Raw genomic sequence first — 24232 nt, 5'->3', positions numbered from 1 at the left:
GATGTTCTCGGACATGGCCATCCATGTATAAGGATATTATCAGTAAATTACTTGTCTATAGGTCACATCCTAAAGCACTTGAAACTGTTTCACAGGTTTCATTAAAAAGAAAAGGGGGGCAGAGAAAAAGGAAGTGAGAAAGTTGTCATTTCTTCCTATTATTCATCAGTCAAGGATCATAACAGTTATGTGTGATGTTTTGTACATAAATTAAGCTCACTACAGTCATATCATTTGAACTTATATTCATATATTGATTTTTATCAACACTGGTTTTGTAATAGATGCAGTTAGAAAAGGTGGTTTATTTCACAACGGTAAATTTTCTGTACAAATGTTGCTCAAAAGTTATATATAAGCAGCAAGCAGACTTTATGACATGTGCAGGTAATATATCACTACCAGGTTAATTTGTCTAGGTACGTTTCTTATGTGTGTGGAGATCCTGAACCTTCTCAGCAGAGATTTTAAACACCTATAGAGATTTCATATCTTTCAAACAGAGTATTTCAGGGAAAAATGATAGAAAAATGATTTTAATAGGCACTCTGTGACATTTACTGGATTACTGTAGGCCTGAAGGAAGGTGGGTTTTTTTGGTTTTTTCTTTTTTCTTTTTTTTTTTTTCTTCTTTTTTTCCAGAAACATGGACCATTAAAAGAAAAACATAAACAGTCAGGAAAAGCTATTAACTCTTTGCTTCAGTGGATTTCCAATCAGGCCTCGAGAGGAAAAGTCTGAGTTTGGAATTTTTGCTACTGTATATGCATTGTACATATATATAAGAATCCAATACTCCATGACCAGATTCTTTCATTTATTCTGAATGTGAAGGAGTTACCGCCTTATTATCAAATTTATTTGTTTGGGGATAGTTGCTGTTGCTTGTGATTTTGATTTAGTCCAGTGATACAGAGATGCACTGAAATCACAATATGAATACAAGTTGCACTTAGCAGAGTGTAACAATTGCATGGTATGGGTGAATCACAATGCAAATCTGATTCTAATTATTAGTCGCTATATCTGCTCACCACAATGATGGTGGGCATCTCCAGTTGCTGGAAAAGCATATATATGTGAGTTGAAGCTCAAGCCTTGCATTCTTAAAAGTTCTCTGTATTTGCTCAGCATTTATACTGTATTGGTCTCAGCCAAGTGTACACTCCCACCACACTGCCTGTGACTCAGGAAGACATTCACAGTGTTTTCATTAAGTTTTGATTAACTACTTGAGGGCCAGTGTTTGCACAACCAGTTGATCCATGCAACTGATTCAGCCATTAATGCAACCAAAACCACGGCCATTTAGCTGAGACTGAGACTGCACTCTGGTCACCTTTGAGTTAGGATAGACTTTCTTTGCAACGGTTGTTGTCAGTCATTCCCTAAATTTCTAAATTTATTGTTACAGATAGAGATGAACTTCATCTTGTCTACCTGCGTGGGGATAAAGCTAAAAAATAAAACAACTGAATAGATATGTGTCTCATTAAATCTTTATTGTAAAGAAATATTTTAGATCTTATATAGCTTTCTTGTTGTCAAATTAATGCGCTCAAGACAGAAGACCACCTGAAGTTCATTGAATGAAGGAACTTGCTACATTTCAGTAAATGTCACAGGTCAGAAGCCGAAACAATGGGTTTTGTGCCTTTAACTTCTTTTAGGCAATCCTTACAAAGAGTGCTGTATGTGAGGTGTGACCATGTTTTTGGACTAACAAATAAGTATGTCTTCAAATTCCTCTTTCTCTCCAAAGCACAAAAGAAGGTGATATTAACAGTTTCATGATATTTATAGCTGAGCTTTGTCAGTTGAAATATGTTTGTTTTCCCATGGAATTAACATCTAGTTCCATAGTAAGTGGGCATTGAGTCTTGCATGTCCAGTTTCTTACAAGTGTCACCAAGAAATGCTTAGGAATAATCATATCCCGCTGTGTGCAATGAACTGACGAAACTTGAGGCTGTGGAGACAGCCTTGGAATTCCTCTGTGAACAGCCATTGAAACTTGCATTCCTTGGAGCTGCTTTTTTCTTGCGACTCAGATGGGAGTTGTCTCCATCGTTGGTGTCAAGCACTACTGTTGTGCTGGACTCCATTCTGGACACAGCATATAGACTGCTTTGCCGAGTGGGATGAAACCTGGCAGCCTTGAGCTCTAGTTCGTCATGACTTGACAACTCAATGAAGGGGCACCAGCAGAAAGCTCTCTTGAAGCCAGCTCGGAACCTAGGAAGAAAGGTACTTGGTGAGAGACTGTGCTTCTGAGAGCCAGCCGCGAGCCTTCGTCTGAAAACACGTACAGCACTGCCTTAGCATAGGGACTCCGCTAATTTCTTTGCTCCTAGCAATGTCTGTGGGGAGATCTGTGGAAGTTCCCTTGGCTAAGGCCGAGGTAGGAAAAAATGATAGTGATAACAGCTCTTTTTTGTTTCTGAGGTGATTTGTTTTCCCTGCTTTGTGACATTTTCCTGATAATCAGTTTCTCTTCCTTAGCCCATAACTAAAAATAAAGATGTAAACAATTAAATGTCAGCTTTCTTAAAGCTACAGAATCACAGAATCACAGAATTGTAGGGGTTGGAAGGGACCTCTAGAGATCATTGAGACCAACCCCCCTGCCAAAGCAGGTTCCCTACACCAGGTCGCACAGGTAGGCGTCCAGGCGAGACTTGAATATCTCCAGAGAAGGAGACTCCACAACCTCCCTGGGCAGCCTGTTCCAGTGCTCCGTCACCCTCACCGTGAAGAAGTTCTTACGCACATTCGTGCGAAACTTCCTATGCTGCAGCTTATGTCCGTTTCCCCTCGTCCTGTCTCCACGTACCACTGAAAAGAGACTGGCCTCACCACTATGGCTGCCACACCTCAGATATTTATAAACCTGGATCAGGTCCCCTCTCAGTCTTCTTTTCTCAAGGCTAAACAGACCCAGTTTACTTAGCCTTTCTTCATAGGGGAGATGCTCCAGGCCCTTCACCATCTTTGTGGCCCTCCGCTGGACTCTTTCCAAGAGATCCCTGTCTTTTTTGTACTGGGGAGCCCAGAACTGGACACAGTACTCCAGATGAGGCCTTACCAGGGCAGAGTAGAGGGGGAGGATCACCTCCCTCGACCTGCTGGACACGCTCTTCTTAATGCACCCCAGAATGCCATTGGCCTTTTTGGCCACGAGGGCACACTGCTGGCTCATGGCCAACCTGTCGTCCACCAGAACGCCCAGGTCCCTCTCTGCAGAGCTCCTCTCCAGCAGCTCATCCCCCAGCCTGTATTGGTGCGTGCAATTATTCCTCCCTAGGTGTAAGACCCTACACTTGCTTGTGTTGAACCTCATCCGGTTTCTTACTGCCCAGCTCTCCAGCCTGTCCAGGTCTCGCTGAATGGCAGCACAGCCTTCAGGCGTGTCAGCCAATCCTCCCAGCTTCGTATCATCAGCAAACTTGCTGAGGGTGGCCACTATACCCTCATCAAGGTCATTGATGAAGATGTTGAACAAGACCGGACCCAGCACAGACCCCTGGGGGACACCACTGGTCACAGGTCTCCAGCCAGACTCTGCACCACCAACGACGACCCTCTGCGCTCTGCCAGTCAGCCAGTTCTCAACCCACCTCACTGTCCACTCGTCTATCCCACACTTCCTCAGCTTTGTTATAAGGATGTCGTGGGAGACAGTATCAAACGCCTTTCTAAAATCAAGGTAGATTACATCTACCGCTCTTCCCCCATCCACCCAGCATGTGACAGCATCATAGAAGGCCACCAAGTTGGTCGAGCACGACCTCCCCTTGGTGAACCCATGCTGACTACTCCTGATAACCTCCTTTTCTCCCAGTTGTCTGGAGATGGTATCCAGCACAAGCTGTTCCATCACCTTTCCAGGGACGGAGGTGAGGCTGACAGGCCTATAATTACCCGGATCTTCCTTCTTGCCCTTTTTGAAGACCGGAGTGACATTGGCTATCCTCCAGTCTTCAGGGACCTCCCCTGTTGTCCAGGACCTCTCAAAAATGATGGAGAGCGGTTCGGCAATGACCTCCGCCAGCTCCCTCAGCACACGTGGATGCACCCCATCAGGTCCCATGGACTTGTGGACCTTAGTACTGCCTAGGCGCTCACGCACGTCCTCTTTCCTGACTAACGGGAAGTCTCCCATTCCCCAGACCCTCTCACTAACCTCCAGGGTGTGGGATTCCTGCAGGGGAGCCTTTTCACTGAAGACAGAAGTAAAGAAGGCATTCAGTATCTCTGCCTTCTCAGCATCCCCCGTTACGAGGACCCCCCCTCACTTAGTAAGGGGCCCACATTCTCCCTAGTTTTCCTTTTGCTATTAACATACTTGAAGAAGCCTTTTTTATTATCCTTTATCACTTTAGCTAGATTCAATTCCAGACGGGCTTTAGCCTTCCTCGTTGCATCCCTGCAGGCCCTGACTACATTCCTATATTCTTCCCAAGCGATCAGACCCTTTTTCCACATTTCATGGACCTTCTTCTTTCCTTTGAGCTTGCGCATGAGCTCCTTGCTCATCCACAAAGGTTTCCTGCCACCTTTTCCCGATTTCTTGCTCACAGGGACGCACCGATCCTGAGCTTGGAAGAAGAGCTGTTTAAATGCTGACCAGCTCTCAGAGGCCCCCTTACGTTCTAACACCCGAGCCCACGGGATAGCTCCAAGTAGGTCCCGGAAGAGATCGAAGTTGGCTCTCCTAAAGTCCAGGGTAGCAATCCTACTTATTGCTTTGCTTCTTCCGCTCAGGATCTTGAACTCCACCATCTCATGATCACTACAACCCAAACTGCCCCCTACCTTTACTTCCTTAACAAGTCCATCCCTGTTGGTGAAAATAAGGTCCAGTAACACCCCTCCCCGCGTCGGTTCCTCCACCACCTGCATCAGAAAGTTGTCTTCAACACACTGCAAGAACCGTCTGGACCGTGCATGCCTGGCTATGTTGGTCATCCAGCAAATATCTGGATAATTGAAATCCCCCATAAGCACCAGTGCCTGGGAACGTGACGCTACATCCAGTTGCTTTTGGAAGGCCTCATCAGCCTCCTCATCCTGATCAGGGGGCCTGTAGTACACCCCCACAACAGTGTCACCCTTACCAGCCTGCCCCTTGATTCTCACCCATAAGCTCTCCACTGCTACATCACTCTCCCCCAAGTGAATTTCAATACAGTCTAGCTGCTCTCTCACATAAAGAGCAACTCCACCACCCCGCCTAGCCAGCCGATCTTTCCTAAAAAGCACATAGCCCTCCATGACAACATTCCAGTCATGCGAGCTGTCCCACCACGTCTCCGTGATCGCGATGAGATCATGACCTCGCGACCGCATGCAGAACTCCAGCTCTTCCTGTTTATTCCCTGGCAACGCCCCCGCCACGTGAGCCGCTCTCGCGAGAGGTGCCGGGCTGCACCGATGCCTCGGGAATCCCTGGATGAGGGAAAACCGAGCGAGTCCCCTATGCACCCCGCGATCAGCCGCCTCAGCTCTGCCTGGGGCAGCTCCGAAGCAGCAACCTCGGCGATCAAAAGGGTCTCTTCCGGGTTTGCGCCCGTTTAAATCCCGTTTAAATTAAAGCTGTCTTCATAGAAATTGTTCTGATTGACTTGTAATGAAACCCATTCCTGTATTTTGTCTTTCCTTAACAGAAACTTTGTCGCATCCTATCCTTTGCTCTAAAACAACAATTCAGCTTCAAGATTCCAATATGTCTGCTGTTTCCTTGTATCTTAGAGAGGCTTGAATGGGATTTATGTAACGACTGATAATGGTTCACATAAAATATTTGGAAAGTCATTTGCAATGACTTTCAAGATCTGAGAAAGCCTGAAAACTGAATGTGAATGATGTACAAGCAGGAAAGAATGTTAGCACTTTAGCACATTGGTTCTTGCAATATTCGTGCATGGGTGCTTTTTATCACTTCAAATCAGAGACAGAGATTGAATAGTAGGACCATTGTAATTTTTTGGATGTAAGTCTTTGCATCATAGAAATGAAATACCAGAAAACAAAACAAAACCAATTCACAGTGTATTTGTGTAACCTGAAAAAGAGCATCTTTTCACCTAGACCTAAAACATAATGTTCTTCTTTTGCTTCTGCTGGTTTTGTTTCAACAATGTTTCTGTGTTGCTTATTGTCTATAAGCTTTTTGTAGCAAACGTTCTGCTACCACGGTGATAACTACAGATAAAAACATGTATGAATTTTTCAGTGAAAACTGATCTCCCAGAACTAATTACCCTTCCTCCTCAGTTTTTCAGATGCAGATAAATATATAAATTAAAAATTATTTTTTCATACTTTGGTACGGAGTTGTCACATGATTACGAATGACCATGTAGCATGCTATTCATCATTCCTCTGAATATATGCAGTCCAAACGTAGAAGTAGTAGCAAAGTAAAGAATGAACCTCTAATGGACATAGGTTTAGTTTAGTAAGCTGTAAAACCCAAATATCTTTAGATTGTATTTTTTCATTGCACTTTCTATCCTCTTTCTTATTCAGGGTTTGATTTTCTCCCTCTTGAAATATTACTATCTTTAGATACATGAGTAATATCCTAGCCTGGAAGGTGAGGCTGGGGATAGCTATTATAACCATGTCTGATACCAGATCCAGCAGAGGTAACAAACACTGCTGTGTGAATAGACCAGACTCCCAGCAACAGGCTTACCTTTTCCTACTGTATGAAAAAGCAGCAAACATTCGGGCTTCTTAATTTCAATACAAAATTTAGTTGTAATTAAACTGTCACCAATATGTCATTCTTGCATTGAATTTTGAACCAGGAGATCTTTAATGTGTCTCAGAATTGCAAAGAATTTTGGTGGATTTGCATTCTTTAATCTAGTTAAGTAATTTTGCAGTTTACAAGTGTCAACATATACTTAAGCCACATAATCAGTATTATTTTTTTATTAATAATGTCTTCTGTAACTGCCATAAGTGTTTTTGAAGTAAATGGTGGTGTTTTAGAGATGATGTGGTAGTAAATAAGAAAATATGAGACCTGGTTCTTTGGCTTTGTTTTTACGGACACTAGATGTCTTGTGATCTCTGGACTCCATTTAAAGAAGTGGGAAATTTTCTATTTGAATTAGAATTTTGGTCTGGGATGCTAAACCTTTAGTTCTTGTTTAAACAATTGCAAGCATAAGTGATTTAAAAGGATCAGAAAGCTTTAAGAAATCAGGCATTGATATTTCAAAGGACTGAATGTTAAGCATTGTAGGCTACAATTATGATTATGAAAAATGGTTACTTATTCAAAGGAAATTTGAAATAATCTTTAAGATTACTTATTTAGTACTGATTCATGCTGACTGAGTTTGTGGACTATTTCATTGTTCTTAATGGTCAGTAAGACTAGAAGAAACACTGAACAGTAGGACAGCTAGGATGTTGCTTGGTTGGATCCTGGTCCTTCAGGAGGAAATGAAGAACAGGAGTTGGTTCTGCAGACCAGTAGTCTTGAATTGCCAAATACCCATAACATTCAACAAGGTCTGTGCCTTTTGAAATTGAGAACATAATGGTACCTGACTTATCATGCATCACCATCAAGCAGTACTGTAATATAGTACAGAATAACAAAAATATAAATATGTTTTATTAGCCTGCTTCAGACCTCGGAGTTCAGTAGAAATCAAATGTTTAGGTATTAAATATGCAGTAAATAGCATTTTGTTATATCCTTCCATCATTGCAAATAAATTTGTTTACAGTGTAGAAGTAAACAGATTGTACTGTACCTCACAAGTAACTTGCATTATTTCTTTACATTGCAGTGTTTTTACAAGCCAAAAAATAGAGCACTGCTATAAATGTCAAATTTAGTAGTTGAAAACAGAAAACATTGGTCTCTAAATACTGAATTTTTCTCTGAAACTTCATTTAGAGCAACATATTCACTGGAAATGTGCACTTGGTTCTTTAGGTTTGTACCTGATAGGAATCCAAAGGAAGATTTTTTTTCCCCCTGGCAACTGAAAACTGTTGAAGTGAAAATTATTTTTTTTACCATATTTAAGCCATTTATTTTCTCATAAATTACATACATACCAACTGTTCTGTACTGGTTCTTACCTCTTATTAAGGCAGCAGTAAATAATGGGATTGTACATGGTAGAACTCATGGCAAGCCAAAAACTGGCCAAATAGATTTGCTGAATATATTTCCACCGATTCAGTTGTTGATAGATCCCAGTAACTATAAAGTAAGTGTGGTAGGGCAGCCAACAGATGGCAAATGTCATCACAACCACAATCATCATTTTCACCACCTGAAGGAAAGAAATAAGAATTCTGTTTTATAATATGTTTTGCTCTATTAAAAAAAAAAAAAAATCTGACTGGAATTTATCTTCAGTTACCTCTTATATTCTTACATTTCTTATATCTTCCTTTTCTTAAACAAAATAATAGGAAAAGTTTCTCCAGCATTATCTCTATTAATTATTACAATAAATACATTTGCTCACTTCTATTTGGCCATCTGAAATATTACTTGATTCCGTGTTAAGATCTTGGAAAAGATTACAGGTTGTTTCATTTAAACACCATACTCTGGCTTTTATTGATCTTGGTGTCATTTTCTATTGTGGTCCACAAGTATATTCCTTGTTCCCAATTAGTAGATGTGATTTATGTAAACACTTGGTTGTAGGAAATGAACAACTGCAGCATCCTCTTTAATTTTGGAGGCTAACAATTTCCTTGGTTGGTGCTTACTGCTTGTTACATTGTAATAATCAGCTTCCACAGTTTCTGTTAAATAGGAATGAAGAATAGCTCCATTTTGTGCATGGCACACATGAGGAAAAGTCATCATTATAAGTTTTCACTACTTCTTCCTCTTTTCAGCTTTGCCAACTGCTAGCCCAGCTACTATTTCTGGTGCAATGTGTCACAGTCACACAGCAGATTATCTTTCTATAAATACAATAAAACCAGTCATGATAGGGCTGTGCTGAGTATCCTCTTCTTCATTTATACTGTGAATACTGTGGAATACCAGAGATTGCTCTCTACAGTTGCTATCATTTCTCTGCACTGTTTTCTGCTGCTAACAGGTTTGTCAGAAGAAAACAACCACCCAAATAAATGGAGACCTGAAATTTCCTGTGCCTACATGTCCTCGGCTGATATACTTAGAAAATATCAGCTATCATGGTTAAATCAGTTTACACGATTATCATGATACTATTCTTATTATCTTGTTGAAAACATAAAGCAATTTAATATCTGGCACCAAATTATAAGCTTCTCTCCAGGCTGAGTCTGTATTGTGCAAAATAAGAATGTTATTGCATATTGATAACTTTTGCATTTTTAAGTGATGATTGATACATATTAACCTTTGTCCACACTAAAATTACAGTTATAGTTGTTTTTTCCACAGTACTTTTTATCAGGTAGCTGTAAGTCATTGCAGAAGGAAGATGAGTATTTTTATAAAGGAAGGCAATGCAACAAAAGATAGTATCACTTTCATCTTTGAGCATGTACCTCCATGTCTTCATCTAGGCATGTATAGATGTATATGGGACTATCTGTGAGGTAAAGATTATTATTTTGAGAAGGGAAGAGAAAACAACTGTGCATGACTAGACATTTCTGGACTAAATCATGTATCTGAAATGGTGTCATGAAAATATGCTGTCAGGTCACGGTCTTAATGCATTAAATGAGATGTCTCTTCTACTCCCTTAGATATAATTCCAGTATTCTTGTGGAATTCCTGTGCCTTGCACCTGCTGCACATGTTAGATAGAAGACCTAATTCCATAGTTTTACCACAATCCTTGATCACTGTAAATCAGTGCACTGACTTACAGGTGCACTTCATTTGCTTCTGCAATTTTGTATCTGATTGGAATCATTTGTATTACTTCAATACTGTCCAGGGATTCTTTAATTTCAGAACAGCTGAAAATTTAATTACTTGCCATGACATTTAATCAACAATCTTGCAGTATCTTTTGTGCACGTGAAATTATTCTAAGAATTATTTAACATTGGAAAACCTTAGGTACAAAAGAGAAGTTATTGAGGCACGATTTTTTGCCTCAATTTTTTTTCTTAAAAAATAGACAATAAAAAAAATAACTACTGCACACCACACTCATCTTTACTAGCAGTAAAATCAGAAAAAAAAAAAAATCTCCTTTCAAATCAGTCTGTATCAATCTGAGCTTCACTGAAGTGAATGATAATACTCTGATATATATTTGTTTAGGAGAAGACTTGTATTGGGATTACCTTATTCTGTAGTTTTCTTTCCTAGAAGAAAGAAGGGCCCTTTTTTCAAGCAAGAAAGGACATTTTACAAAGTTCTTTTTGTTAAAGTCAAAGATAAGTTGCTGCTATTTGAGTATTTATAGTACGATGCGCTTATTGACATATTGCCCAAGGAGAATATAAGTGAGATGTTACAAGTCTGTGTGGCATAAAATTGTTTGAAACACAGGAAAGTGACACTTGAATTTGAAGTAAACCACGAAAGTTATGAGAGAAATCAAAAAGCCCTTCTCTGTCCTCATTCGTGGTCTAAGAATGTGTGTGTGTTTGCAGAAATGTTGGAAAAGAAGAACAAAAGGAACATGAAAGAGGGAAATGATTCACAAATTCTTCTTTCAGAGACAGGCATGCCCACTGTGCAGGACAGCACCTCACACTTGATAGCTGTAGTTCTTGTCCATCTCGTTGGTCTTTCGAAACAGTATTATGTTTCAGTTCTTGATGATATCAATACTACGAGCAGGAACAGTCTTCCAGGTCTGCAAACCCAGGGCACCCTGATTTCACTTAGTATGTGTGCTGATGAATGAATGCCAGTAAACAGGTTCAGTTAGGGCAAAGGGAAACGAAATGAAATGAGTGAGTATGAAATAGCTGCAATAGTGCAATTGTCTCTATACGGTGGTGATTCATGAAAAAAAATCTCAAAGGACTCTTTCATACTCTACAGATGAACTTGCAAAGTGAGCCTTAACTTTTTGTTTGTGAGTATTTAGACCTGTGGTTCTGACAACCACAGGAAACATCACTAAATAAGCAAACCAGAAGATGCCTGAATTCAGTTGTTTGACTCTCTCTCCTGCCACTGTTGCACAACAGAGCTTTCCAAAACATGTGATGGCAATGGGTGCCACCAAACCCATTGTTCTGGTAGTACTGAGTCCCCCTGGTGCTCTGTTCAATCACTCCTTGTGTACTGTAGGCAGCGTGGCTGGAGGAAAGGGGTGTCTTTCTGTTCCAGGACTTCTATTTTCTGTTAATTTTAGTTGCAGTCTTTCAGCCATTGTGCAAACTCTATGGAAGTCTTGAGTCTAGATTTGGAATGTAACAGAAAATCAAAGTGTATTCTGTTTTTATTTTCATCAACATGTTCTTCCAATAGTGACATACTTCTGCCTATGTATAAGAAAAGCCCTTTCTGTAAAAAAAACAAACAAAAAAACCTGTTTTTTAGTGTTGCCTTTTCCTTTAAATTCTTCCATTCTGAGTAAGAAGCATTCTTTCATTAAAAAATGTTATGTAATGAGAACAAACTATATTTAAAAGAGCAAAAAACCCAGATGTTTATTGGAGTTCGAATTTGTATGTTTGTCTGTATTGTGAAATATCTGAAATGCTACAAGTGGGGGAAAAAAAGAGCTAACGGATCCTGTTACACTCAGAAACACCAGCAAAAATGTTCTTTTCTCCTGTTTTTAGTTCACATGAAAAGTAGCTAGAAAAAATGAGTCTGAGATGCAGCACTGAAAATAGCTCTTGCAAGATTAAGAAGGTTCAGATGCTGTACAGGGAGGTGAGCAAGAACAATTCACTTTACAACACATTGATTTGCCAATAGTACCTAAGACTTAAGCCAGGGAAGCATTTCCCTTTCAATTTCCTTTGCAACTCTTCGTTGCCTAAGTCGTCTTTGATACTGCTGCTTCTACAAGGTCAGTGACTTGGCTTCTGATTCCTTTCGCAGTTTCAGATTCTATAACATCATTGATTTCTGAACTTTTACTTATTCCTGGGTTACATAGATGTAAATAAGAAGCACAGCAAATAATTCAACAACCCATACCATGTAAGAATGTCTTTGTTTATCCACTCACTGATATCATCTATTCACATATACAGCTTAAACATTAGTCAGAGATAATCTCTGGGAGTCTTAATGTGTTGTTTTTTTTTTTTTTTTTTTTTCCTGCTCTGTGCTCTTTTGAAAGATTTAAAATTCCAAATTGACACTGCACAAATGATTTCTCCAGCATATTAGCATGCAAACAGTAAATCCTCATCCCAGCCTCAGGGGCATACATGGCATTTGTATAGTAAGCATCAAAGAGAAGGGAACACTGTTATGTTTTTTTTCTTTTCTGCAACACTTATTTGGAGTAATATATTAATCTTTGGAAAGACAATTAGGATTTAAAGGTAACTACTGGCTTTATGACGGAGATTGGACTGTTTTCTGAGATATAAGTGCTGTGAATTCTCAGATAAGTTTTACAAGTTTAGGTATTTCCTCTGCTGTTTTAGAAAGGAGAGATTCTTAATATCTGAAATAGATGCAGATTCAGAAAGGGAAAGAATAAGAGAACTTGAAAATGTAGGAAGCCTTTCAATCAGGTAGTAACCATGCCAGTTCCACTGCTCCATAAATCACTTAATTCTTCTGGCTTATACTGTCCATCAATCTTTTTCTCAGTTTCTTGAAATAAAGAAACTACTTTTCATTTCAGTTTGCAGAATCCCTTGCTTCAGAGAGAACTCACAGTCGCTTGCTGTGTAATTTAGGCTTTAAAGATGAAAAAGTTTGTCCTTGTACAAAGTAGCTCTGAATCCAATTGCAGTCTTACAGATCACGGAATCACAGAATGGCCTGGGTTGAAAAGGACAACAATGATCATCTAGTTTCAACCCCCCCACCCCCCGCTATGTGCAGGGTCGCCAACCATTAGACCAGGCTGCCCAGAGCCTAATCCAGCCTGGCCTTGAATGCCTCCAAGGATGGGGCATCCACAACCTCTCAGGGCAATCTGTTCCAGTGCGTCACCGCCCTCTGTCTGAAAAACTTCCTCCTCATATCTAACCTAAACCTCCCCTGTCTTAGTCTAAAACCATTCCCCCTTGTCCTATCAACCCACATAAACAGTCGTTCCCTCTCCTGTTTATATGCTCCCTTCAAGTAATGGAAGGCCACAATGAGATCTTCCCAGAGCCTTCTCCAAGCTAAACAAGCCCAGTTTCCTCAACCTTTCTTCATAGGAGAGGTGCTCCAGCCCTCTGATCATTTTCTGCAAAATCAAAGCATTTCTGACATTTTTTATGAGAGGTTTTAACTGCTGCCATTTTTAATTACGCTTCTCTAATGCTGGATGGCTCTGTGCTTTTCTCGGGAATGGCTCTTCTGAATTCTGTTAAATGAGTTTGCTAAAGGCTCATCTGATACACAGTATCGAAGGTCTATACATATAATACACAGGGAAGACAGGGCAAAGAAAATGGCTCATAAGATGTGATATAAGTTCATTCTATTTTCTCTTGTTTGAATAAAATCCCCCAAATGGAATGCAGCTTTGTCAAGTGACTAAAAAGGCGGCTAAATCTTTTTTGTTTCTGTTTCTTTTTTTTTTGTTGTTTGTTTTCCCCTTGAGGAAGGAGGACATCACAGGCATCCTCGCCAATGTTATAGAACTCATCTGAATTTTCCATATTAGTCTTCAAAACGGTCAGTACATACAAACTTTCTTTGAAATAAGACCTCATATTGAACAGTGCAATAATAATTAAGCTGTGCTGAATAATGCTAATGAATTATTCACAAGTATCCTTATACTTTGTTTTCTGTTTGTGGTTTCCTCTCAATAGAAACCGCCCTCTTGAACCTAAAGTGAGATAGGTATCCCTGGTTATCTTCAAAATAGAAACACAGGCTATTATTTTGTATGGAAAGCCTTTGGATTGTTTTATTTTTAGTTTATTTGCTTATTGATGTTATCATATAAAAGATCAGAAGTGCTCATTTCATTTATTTAGTGAATGTAAATAAAGGCTGAAAGAGGGATTTGGCTAGAAACATCTGTTGAGGTGACACCAGTGAGAGGTAATAATCAATTAATTAAGCTAACAAAAAGTGCTGGCATAAACAGAGCTGCCCACAAATAGATTTAGCCTGGAAACTGGGACCCTGGGTGCAGTGAAATTTAGAACACTCTCAGTGAGATCTAGCAGTCCAGAACTCAAAATAATTTTAAGATGTAGACTTAAGATGATATCAGAATTTTGTTAAGGTCGCCTGTGATGATAAATCTGGGGCCTTGAGTCTTGTTCCTGTTCTACTTTCATTGAACTTTTTAATATTGACAGAGATGAACTGACATCCAGTGAGTAAGTGGAAGGAACCCTAAAAGCTGTTGTCATCCAGTGTCTTGCAAAGTAGGAATGAGTTTGCTTTGTAGGAGCCTCAGAAGCTGATGCCTGTTTAGCCCCATTCATTTTCTTTTCATAAAGTAAATGAAAATAAAAAAGCTGTTCAATCTCAAAAAAGTCTGCCCCTGTAAATACCTATTCATATATTTACTTCATAGTGTTCACCAGTACTGCCTGAATTGCAAATGCTGTCTTCTGTTGTCACTGGTGCTACCTCACCTGCTTATGACTGTTTTATGACAGCTGAAGTACAAATGAAGCTTTGAAAAGATCTTTTGAGAGGAATGGCTTTGTACTTCCAATTTCACATCTCATAAAACAAAGAATAATTTCCATTGAATACAAAGCAATCTAGAGTAGTACATCTGTCCTTTTTATCCCATACAGGCTGTTGAGCCTGAACAGACTAAGGAATTTCGGGGTTATTTTTGATTGTAGCAACATACGCTTGCATGACTTGTCATAAAGGCCTCATGTGTTGAGATATGGTCTGCGATAACACATTTGAGCAAACAGTCTTGCTTGGGTCATACCGCTAGTGAAACTGGCCTACCTCTAATTTCTAGTCTTGCTCCAAATGCTTCCTGTTCTTCCCCTCCCTACTCCTCAGCATGCTTTCATATAGTCACTTACATGGCTTTCCAAAACAGTATATATTTACAGTGCAACATTTTTGCTTCCATTTTTGACTTAGAAGCTGACTATTTTGGAAATACTTCTGTAGGAGATGCTGATCCTCAAAATGACATCAGAGTCACTATGAAGAATAACACTAAGTAATGCACGTGGCAGTCACCTGCTTAGAAGAAATTTCAGATACTCAAGCAATACAGTCATCCATACACTATCAGTAAGACTACATGCTGATAAAATGGAATTTAACTCCTTACCTTCCTCTTCTCTCTTTTTCTGTTCTAGTATATTCTTCTTTGTTTTGCTACACTTTGTTTTCATTGCCAATCTCTGCAAGGTCAAGGAGTAGACCCATTTATAGGAGAGGATTACTGATGGACCAAAAATTTACAGATGCATTTATTTTTGGCATGAGGCATATAGTATAGTATATTGGGTTTCTACACCTCATTACTTCGTGATAGAACGGGTAGGTTGTTTCACTCACCACTCAGAGAAATGTAAACTCAACCAGAATGAAGTAGTCCTTCCCCTTGGAGAATCACTTGTGTCCCTTTTGTGCATGTGCACTGTTTGCACAGTTCTGGAACTGGCATGTTGTAAGTATATAAGTAACATGCTATTGCATCACCTTCCCAGTTAGTTCTGTCCATGAAATGCAAGCACAAATTTGTGAGGTGGAAGTATTTATTCCACATGAAATAATAAGTAGTGGGAAAGGCAAGAAGTCAATGTGTCTTTTCCACAATCTGCTGTTACACAGCCAGCTTGCATGAGCTGTAACCTAGGTGCCATCCTTATGTACCTGTGCACTCCAGGACTTGATTCTGTGTGTGGTTAATGTAGATGAGTGAACACAAGTGTGCAACCTTGGCAGGCTATTATCTCAAAAAATTCTGCTAGTGTTTAACTTTTAAAAAATATAGGTGGTGATTCAGTGCAAATTAAGACATCAGCAGTGAACATGAGGGTTGTCCTTTCAAACAGACAGCACAAAAGTGTGTAGAGCAGTTGACTGCAGCTGCTCTTTAGGGTAATCACATTGTAGTGACCTTCTATTATGTTGAACAATTTAAATGCCTTATGTCATTTTGAAAATTGAATATATCATTTATATATATGAGTTCTTGGAGACTACAGTGCTGGTCCTCATGTCTGAGGTCTGAACAAATGTCTAGGAAAAAAATGGGTTTTCAAGATGGTGTTGGAAATAGGGAGTCATGTGAAAGACAATGCCTTGGATGCACAGTATCAAAACTATATTTTTTTAAATGTTAGAATCCAAACTTTCATGTGCATTTTTGTGAATAGGTCAGTAGTTAACTAGTCTGTCTGTCTAGTCATAGTGACTGCTTGCTAACAATAAGGATCTTTGATTTCAGAATTACTTACCATGAGGTATGAGTTCATAGTGTGATATTTTCATCACCTGTTTTTGGCTAATAAATTTTAGGCTATGGGTATGGCCTTGTTTTATGCTCTGTATAAACCTTAGTAGGTACTCATAATTTGTTCTCTTAGGTACTCTTTCTTCTTACACTCTTTCTTTTTACATGCTTTAAGCTGCTCTCTGACTAGTTTTGTTGAGCACTTCTTAGCCCTTGCATTTCAGGCTATGCTGACCAACAGTTCTTCAATCATTTTATCCACCACTGTGAATCTGTAAGCCTAAACCTTTGGTTTCCTTCTCTCTAAATTGAGAAGTCTGAGCCATTTTAGTCTCTTATCAGAACTGCGTCTCTTGACAAAGAAAGTAATGGATAAGTTTGATTTGGAGTACTTGATTATTTCTTCTTATACATTAGTTAAATTTGGAAGAGGGATTGGAATGTAAGGTTAGATAGAGAAAACAGACTGGGGAGACAACGTCTTAGAGTAAGACTACGTATTATTAACTGGGTAGGTCCTTGACACACATGTTCTGTAAAAGAAAAGGGTAAAGAAAATGAAGAGGAAGAAGAATGTGGTTCAAATGCTGGAGCGTGAAGCAGTACTGAAAGTTAGTGAAAGCAGATTGAGATCTGAAGCCACTGGTCTAATGCTTATACCTGAACTGATAGATGATATGGAAAGCAGATAATCTGTTTCTGTCATGAAATACCTTCTCTCAAAATGTTTCCTCACATCAGTATTCTTAGCCACTCCTGAATTTCTAAAAATGTCAAGTCTTTGATCTTTAAGTATACTAAGTATGACTTTTTGTTGTCCAACCTATAGTATGTATAATGAAATTCTTATAATTCCTTATTCTTGGAGGTTGCTTTCAGAAGAATTCGGGGTTCATCATGTTGTTGGATATACCAACTGATGAGAATATCTACTATCAAATTTCTCAAGCTTCAAATCTTTTCTTGCCAAGCATTGTTTCTTTAAAAGGTCTCACATCAACTGTTCACTGGTTTCTTAACACTAAATACCATTTCAGACAGCCCTAATCAAACATGCTTTGCATGACATGAAACATTCTGCCTACTGTTATTGTTTTCCTTCATAGTAAGCACAACCAATACAGTCTTTCCTTGTAGTGAGATAGCTGCGTACCAAATAGCAGGAAAAACAGATGGTTTCTTTATTTGAATAAAGAAAAAGCAATAGCTTTGTTACCAGAAGCTGGCTGAGGGATAGTTTTATCTGGATTCTAGTCTATCAGTTTATCACTGTGACTGAGTGATTATGATTCATTTTTCCAAACATAAATCGTTTCATAAATCCTGTTGTAGAGCACAGCAGTAGAACTGAAGATGTCATGGAGCTCTGTCAGTTAAGTCACCGATGAAGTTACAAATGTGTCTGCACAAAGAGGATGCCCATTTTTGCATGTGTTGAAGACATGAAGTGCTCTCACATTTAAAATGCTTTAATCAAGGGCATATATCTAGAGTGCTGTTTTTAAACTATTCAAGTAATTTAATTGAATTCTTCATAGCATGCAGTAGGAGCCAGCTTTTGTCTGTAGAAACCTTTAGTGTGTATGAAATAAAGTGTTTAATTTACTCAATTATTATAAGATCTCCTCTTTTTCCAAGTTACTGCTTTAAATAATTTTTTCAGTACTTGCTTTTGTAAACCATATCTGCTTTACAAGGTGATATGATATGTCACTTTGTCTTCACCCACACATGCTTCCTGGAATATTTCTTCCTTTTTTCTAAGGCTGGAAGGGCATTATTGATAATAACCCAGTTAACTGACCAGCAAAAACAATTCCTGCTTACGTTCTGCAGGAAAGAACGTCTTGTAACTTTGAAAATACACCTTTGGATAAGAAACAACATGCACAGCAAAGATTCTAATAACAAAGTGGGACAATGAATGGATAACGTTAAAGACTGAAATGCTGATCTTTTGAAATGCTTTCAGCATTTCTAGAAACGAATCCAATAATTTAATCTGGAGGCAGATAGTCAAAGCATATTGATTATTTTTCCATTATTTCCTCTCAGTTCACATTCCAGAATATCTTGGAGCTATCACAGTACAATAGCAGTCAAAATATACTCACTTCCTTAAGAGAAGCTAATGTTTTGCCCTCCTAAAAGAAGTACATGAAGCCCGCCAAAAGCTCCACCTACCTCTGGTGTCATGGGAAACACTGACATACTGTGAAGATGTCTAGGCTTATCTGCCATTCCTAATCTGAAAATTGCAATAAGATTCACTGATTTTTTCAGTAGAGTGAGAATCTGACCCATGGGGAGTTAATGGTTTGCCAGCCTGGTTGTTCAAAACGCAGTATTTTAGGTCTATAAAGACTAAACGACTGGGTTTTATTTCCTCATATCAGACACACTTACCAGGCACTATATATGGAATAAGAAGTTAAAATCCAAATGTTGCCTTTATGTAATAAAGAACAGTGAAGTTAGAGAAAAAAAAAAAAGTACAAGCCAGCTGGTGAACTTAAAAGAAAACTTGTCTTTTATAAAAATCTGAAGTCAGTCTCATTACTCTGATTTCAAAAACCTTTGTATTTGTGAAAGAGAATACCACAATACTTTACAGTACAATTACAGGTGATGTTATTAAGATTCACTTAGTGAGGTTTAATGGAACAGTACCTTTCTCTTAGCTTTGAGCTGCTCATGGTATTTGTCCGATGTGTCACCTGGTATTTCTCCTCCCCAGAGGGTAATTCCCACTACAGAATAAGTGATGCCCATGACAAGCAGTGGAAAACAGTAGACCAGCACAATCACAATGACATGATACCTGCAATGAAAAAGCATTAGGCTGGTAAATGCTTTCAGAGCTGATGGAATGGGCTGCTGGAAGGAGAGTGCTATTGTTACAAGAAGTGTGCTTTATATTGATGAGCCAGCCCTTGGTGTACTCACTGTCTTTTTCAAGTATCTTGAGTTTCACTCATATTTATTTACATTCTAATGCAAGTGTCTTATGGGATCTTTAGCTGTGATTCTGTACTTGTTCTAGTAAAATTAAGAATGACTCTACAGTAATTCTGATTAATGACTTCAAAATGAGGTATCTTTGTCCATAACTAGCTGAATTGATTTATTTATTGCACGGTCAAGTGTCCTAAAGGCAAGCTAAGTGTTTCGAGTTCTAATCTAGACTTTCACAAATGAAAGTAGAAATGCAGTATTTAAATACTGTCTTTATACAAAGGCATCCTTTGTATTTGTACTTCATATGGCCCCTCTGTTGCCTATGTACAACATAGTCATCTCTGACAATGTGAGTGCTGGGGAAAAAAAAAAGACGTAACTTATTTTGCCTCCTGCTAGATCCTTGTTAAATGTCATTGTCACATAAAATCCGAGTGAATGATCAGTAAAGAATTCCCAGCTGTCACTGAGGGTGACCTTACTGCCCTAAAGATAAAATACCTGTGGATGGCTCCTACAATGATCAAAATTATATATGATCAGAGCCGTTTTCACCTGCCTGAAGGAAGGCAAAAGGTCAAATTTGATGCTGTATGGCTATGCAGGTTTTCAACCTTGGACATTGAGTTCATCTTAAATACCAGCGAGGATCTGAACAGGGACATAATGTTTATATGGCGAGGTAACCACTTATTCCTAATTCTGTCAGAGGGACAAACAGGATACATCTAGTTTAACTGACTGTTGCTTTACACTTTCAGAATGTGGAAGGAATTACAGATTTTACAGTTTTCTTATTCCAGCTCATACCTGAGATATGTACTTGCGACAGCGTAACAGGATGAAGTGCGGAAACCCAATCCTTTTTCAATAGAACCAGGGAAAAAAAATCTGATTGTGACAAGGAGAGGCTGGAAATACTGTTTTACTCATTAGGATAAACTATAAGCTTAGTTTGAATTGTATATTGTGTTCCCATTTCTGACCAACTTTGTTATATAGAAGTAGCCATCTTAAGTGAAACAGTGATAGTAAACATTGCAGCGTGGAATGAAAAACACTCAAGGAAGAGAATAGTTTTCTTCCAGTTGTCATTTAAATGCACTGTCTTCCAAGCTTAGCAATTCTACTTTGAATTTCTCAGTGCTGTTAGTTATACAAAATAACTAGTAGTATCCATTTCAAGTATAGGCATCACCATGCACAAGTTTAAAAGAAAAATGCTTACATAAAATGCTGTTTTGGACCGCCTGGCCATGCTACATAGCACAGAGTTCTCCCAGGCATCACCTTTGTTATAGAGTAGAGGCACTGGGGAAAGGCCAACAGGAAAGCCAAAATCCATATGCTCCCAATGACCACCTTGGTAGCAGTTGCAGAGAGCCTTGGTTTCAAGGGATCAATAATGGCCATGTACCTGTAAAAGAAAGCAAAAACCTGTACATAAGAAATCTTCAGAGATTTGCACACATCTAGAATCAGCCACAGGTTGGGTCTGAGAGGATAAAAACAGAAATATTCGTCTTTCTGGAGTTCTGATGGCACAATCTGATTGAAGAGCAACAAGGCATCTGGAACCTTTATTACTCTGCTACATAATACAGGATATATCTCTAATTAACAGTTAAGCTCTAAGGATTATTAGAATTCTGTCCAATAGCTACATGAATCCAATAAATTACCATGCATTTTGTTCAATAGGCATTAACTGACTTCAGATCATTGGTCAAAGATCCTGCAGCTGAAACCAGTTCAGGAAGAAATCATACAAGCTTTGCCTCAGTTAATGGAGAAATATGTGCATAAAGCATGAAAACATCTCTTTTGCTTTCTCAGTTCCTGTGTCCTGGGAAGGGGTAGCATTCTTCTTATTGCCCTGTAATTGTATTGGCAATCCATGTATACTGATCATTTTAGAACAACTTGCACAAAATAATTGAAAAGATTACTCTAAGTAATTACAATTTAAAGGCTTAGAAAAGAGAGCAACAGGAAAGCATCAAGACAAACAGTAAGAGAAGAACACATCTTGTTTTCTGCCTTCTGATATCTGAACACATGCAAGGAACTAGGGAGACCCAGAGAGCTTGTTTTACACATTCCATGTCACAAACTTCACATTTTTTACATTTTCTTATTGTGCTACTGCTTTGATTCTGAGACTAACTCCTAAATCAATGTCTTTTCCACCAATTTCCCCGTCACTCTATTTTGTTCCACTTACCAATGACCAAGTAAAGGCCTTCAAAATCCTTAACAGTTTTGGTTAAATAGGAACAGTTTCTAGTTGCTTCCACTATTAGTTGGAATGCTCTTATGTATCAACCGGAATCACTTTTAAAGGAATTTTTGTCCTTCAGTAAAACCAGTGAAATAGTATCTCTTTTTACATGTATGCTGATGAAGCTTACTGGATAGCTAATTACATGCTCTTTGATATGACATCCTAATGCTTTCCAATACAGAAAGGAATGTTTTTACAGTAATGTTTTGCTCCAGATGCAACTGAAAGCATGCTAGAAAATTCTGTGATTCAAGATTGAAATGCAGTGCTATTTGCAAGTGAGTGTAGGAGATGTCAGATGAGCAATTTAAACCAGCAAATCAACATGGAATTATTCAGTGTATCTGTGCTTGTTCAGGAGACTAAAAATCGGCTCTTCTTTGGCCATTGGTAGTGCTGACATCCTACACAGTGTTTCTGAAATGAGCCTTAAAATAGGGATGTTGTAAGAAGCTTCTCAGGAGTAACTAGAGCAAGAAAAAATAAATAACAAATTTGAACTATTCTTTTCTGGTTTTGTTGTGCTTTTTGTTTTCATATTGTATGAAAACATCTAAAACAGTCAGGAAAATGTGATGAATATGAAAGTCAGCTTGAATTTTTTGTACTACTGACAGTTTTACAGACTTCTTGGAGTATACCTGGATTCATTTCAACAGTTGATTATCATTTACAGAGGTTAGTACTGATTCTGGAAGAGACAAACTCACTGCCATAGGATAATCACAGCCCATATGTTTCTACTGTCTTTCACAATACGTTTAATTATCTGATCATTTTTGACAAGATTATTGGAGTATCTCAGTGATTTCCTAAAGGTCGTCTTGTTTGTAACTTTGTTTTCATTGTAGGTTTCCAATTTACAAACCTCATGACCATGTTATTGTCCCTGTCTGTTTCAGGTTTTAAATACAGTTTGAAAATCAAACCACAGCTGTTCCTGCCTACAAACACTGAGAAAAAATTTTCATCTCTTTCCAGCACTACTTCTATTGTTGAGTCACTTATACCTTCTAAAGCATCTGCAGTAAGAAAAGATGTACTTTGATTCTTCATTTGCTCTTTACGTTTCTATCTCATACAAAGATGGATCGGGATAGATCTATAGATTATTTTTCTGAATGGAAAATTATGTAGGCAGTAATAGGCATTGTATGGCAATACTGTGTCCTGAAGATATCATAGTGTGGATAAAAACCATTTGCTAAGCATTGTCTAAGCATTTGTATATTTTATGCTATTGTTGAGACTTTAGGTATTGCTGTGGGAATTAGAAGTTATAATACCAATTTATACTTAGAGATAATGAGGGTAGGTAAGTAAAGATGAATTAGTAGATCCCCTTCCCAAGTGACGTTTATATGTGATTATTGTTGTTTTTTTTGTCTATGTTAGTCCTTCGGGCATCCATAGATCATAAAATTTTCAAAGCTATTCATGTTGTTTACTTTTTGTATTGTCATCTTGGTTTTAGATCATGAAAACCTTTCTTATAGTGTTAGTTGACTGCACGAGTTCCAAATCCGTACAGTTTGCTAGATTTTTAACCGGAGTTTGAAGTCTATTAAAACCATCAGAGAAGCTGACATTGACTTTAATCAATCTTGTTTTTGGAATATAGCTCTGATGTAGTGCAGGTAGGAGAGTAGCACTCATATAAAACAAAGGAAGGTATGATTTGTTACATCAAACACTGAGGACTTGCCCAAGAGGTTTAGATACAGACATTAGCTAGAAGACAATAATAACATTTATAATAGAATTGTTCCTCATAAAAAAATGGTGCAAGTAATCTCTTGCATTTACATTTACCTGATATGGAAACAAACTTCAGTGAAGACATTTCTACTTTGTGAAAATTTCATATTTCAAAGATGCATAATTATAGGATAGATATTTGTTTTAGCAAAAATTCACCTTGTATTTGATGGTCAATCACAAACCACATAAGTCCAACATATGCTGACATTGTGGCAGTCTCTTGTAGCATTAGCAATGCTAATACCTTAAAACATCTAAATGCTGTCAGAAATAGAGACTGATCTGAACCAATTTCAGTTCTGAGTTATCATTTTCTATATCTAGATTTTCAAGCCTATTCTTTTTGCATTGATTTTATTGTGTTCAGATATTTTGCTCACAGGGTAATTAATTTTCCTCTCTTTTACCTATTGGTTTGTTGGGGTTTTTTTGGTGTTTTTTTTTTCTTTTTTTTTTCTTTTTTTCCTCCACCTAAAGCCAGAGCTTTTGACATTACATGTCTACTATGAAATAATTCTATTCTAGTGTTGGCTATAGCAGATCACATGAAAATATACTTTAGTTGGACTGCTACCCTTATTACCCTCTACCCTCAAGTTCTGTTCTCCAAGGAATAAGTACAACTTGGATAATGAAGTTAACTTTGTAATCATGAGTCCTGACTTTCACATTGATCTGCCTTGAGGATGGGTTGCCCTATACTGTTCAAAGTGCTGGATGTACCAGTAGTATTTGATAACCCATAAAC

At 38.4% G+C, this 24232-nt stretch overlaps 1 protein-coding gene across 1 annotated transcript in view; it reads right to left on the bottom strand.

Moving 5' to 3' along the window:
- Positions 1–1919: 1919 nt before the first annotated feature.
- TACR3 (tachykinin receptor 3) overlaps positions 1920–24232 on the bottom strand; it is a 33952-nt gene continuing 11639 nt past the window's right edge. The window contains exons 2-5 of the mRNA XM_085222388.1: positions 20668–20856; positions 19152–19302; positions 8113–8309; positions 1920–2235 (exon numbers count right to left, since the gene is read on the bottom strand). Coding sequence (XP_085078514.1) covers positions 1920–2235; positions 8113–8309; positions 19152–19302; positions 20668–20856 — 853 coding nt within the window. The remainder of the gene's footprint in view (positions 2236–8112; positions 8310–19151; positions 19303–20667; positions 20857–24232) is intronic.

Source organism: Meleagris gallopavo, chromosome 4 (genome assembly GCF_905368555.1).
Source record: "Meleagris gallopavo chromosome 4, MGAL_WU_HG_1.1, whole genome shotgun sequence".
NCBI lineage: Eukaryota > Metazoa > Chordata > Aves > Galliformes > Phasianidae > Meleagris > Meleagris gallopavo.
Note: the sequence above shows the minus strand (reverse complement) of the source record. Positions and strands in the feature narration are given on the sequence as shown.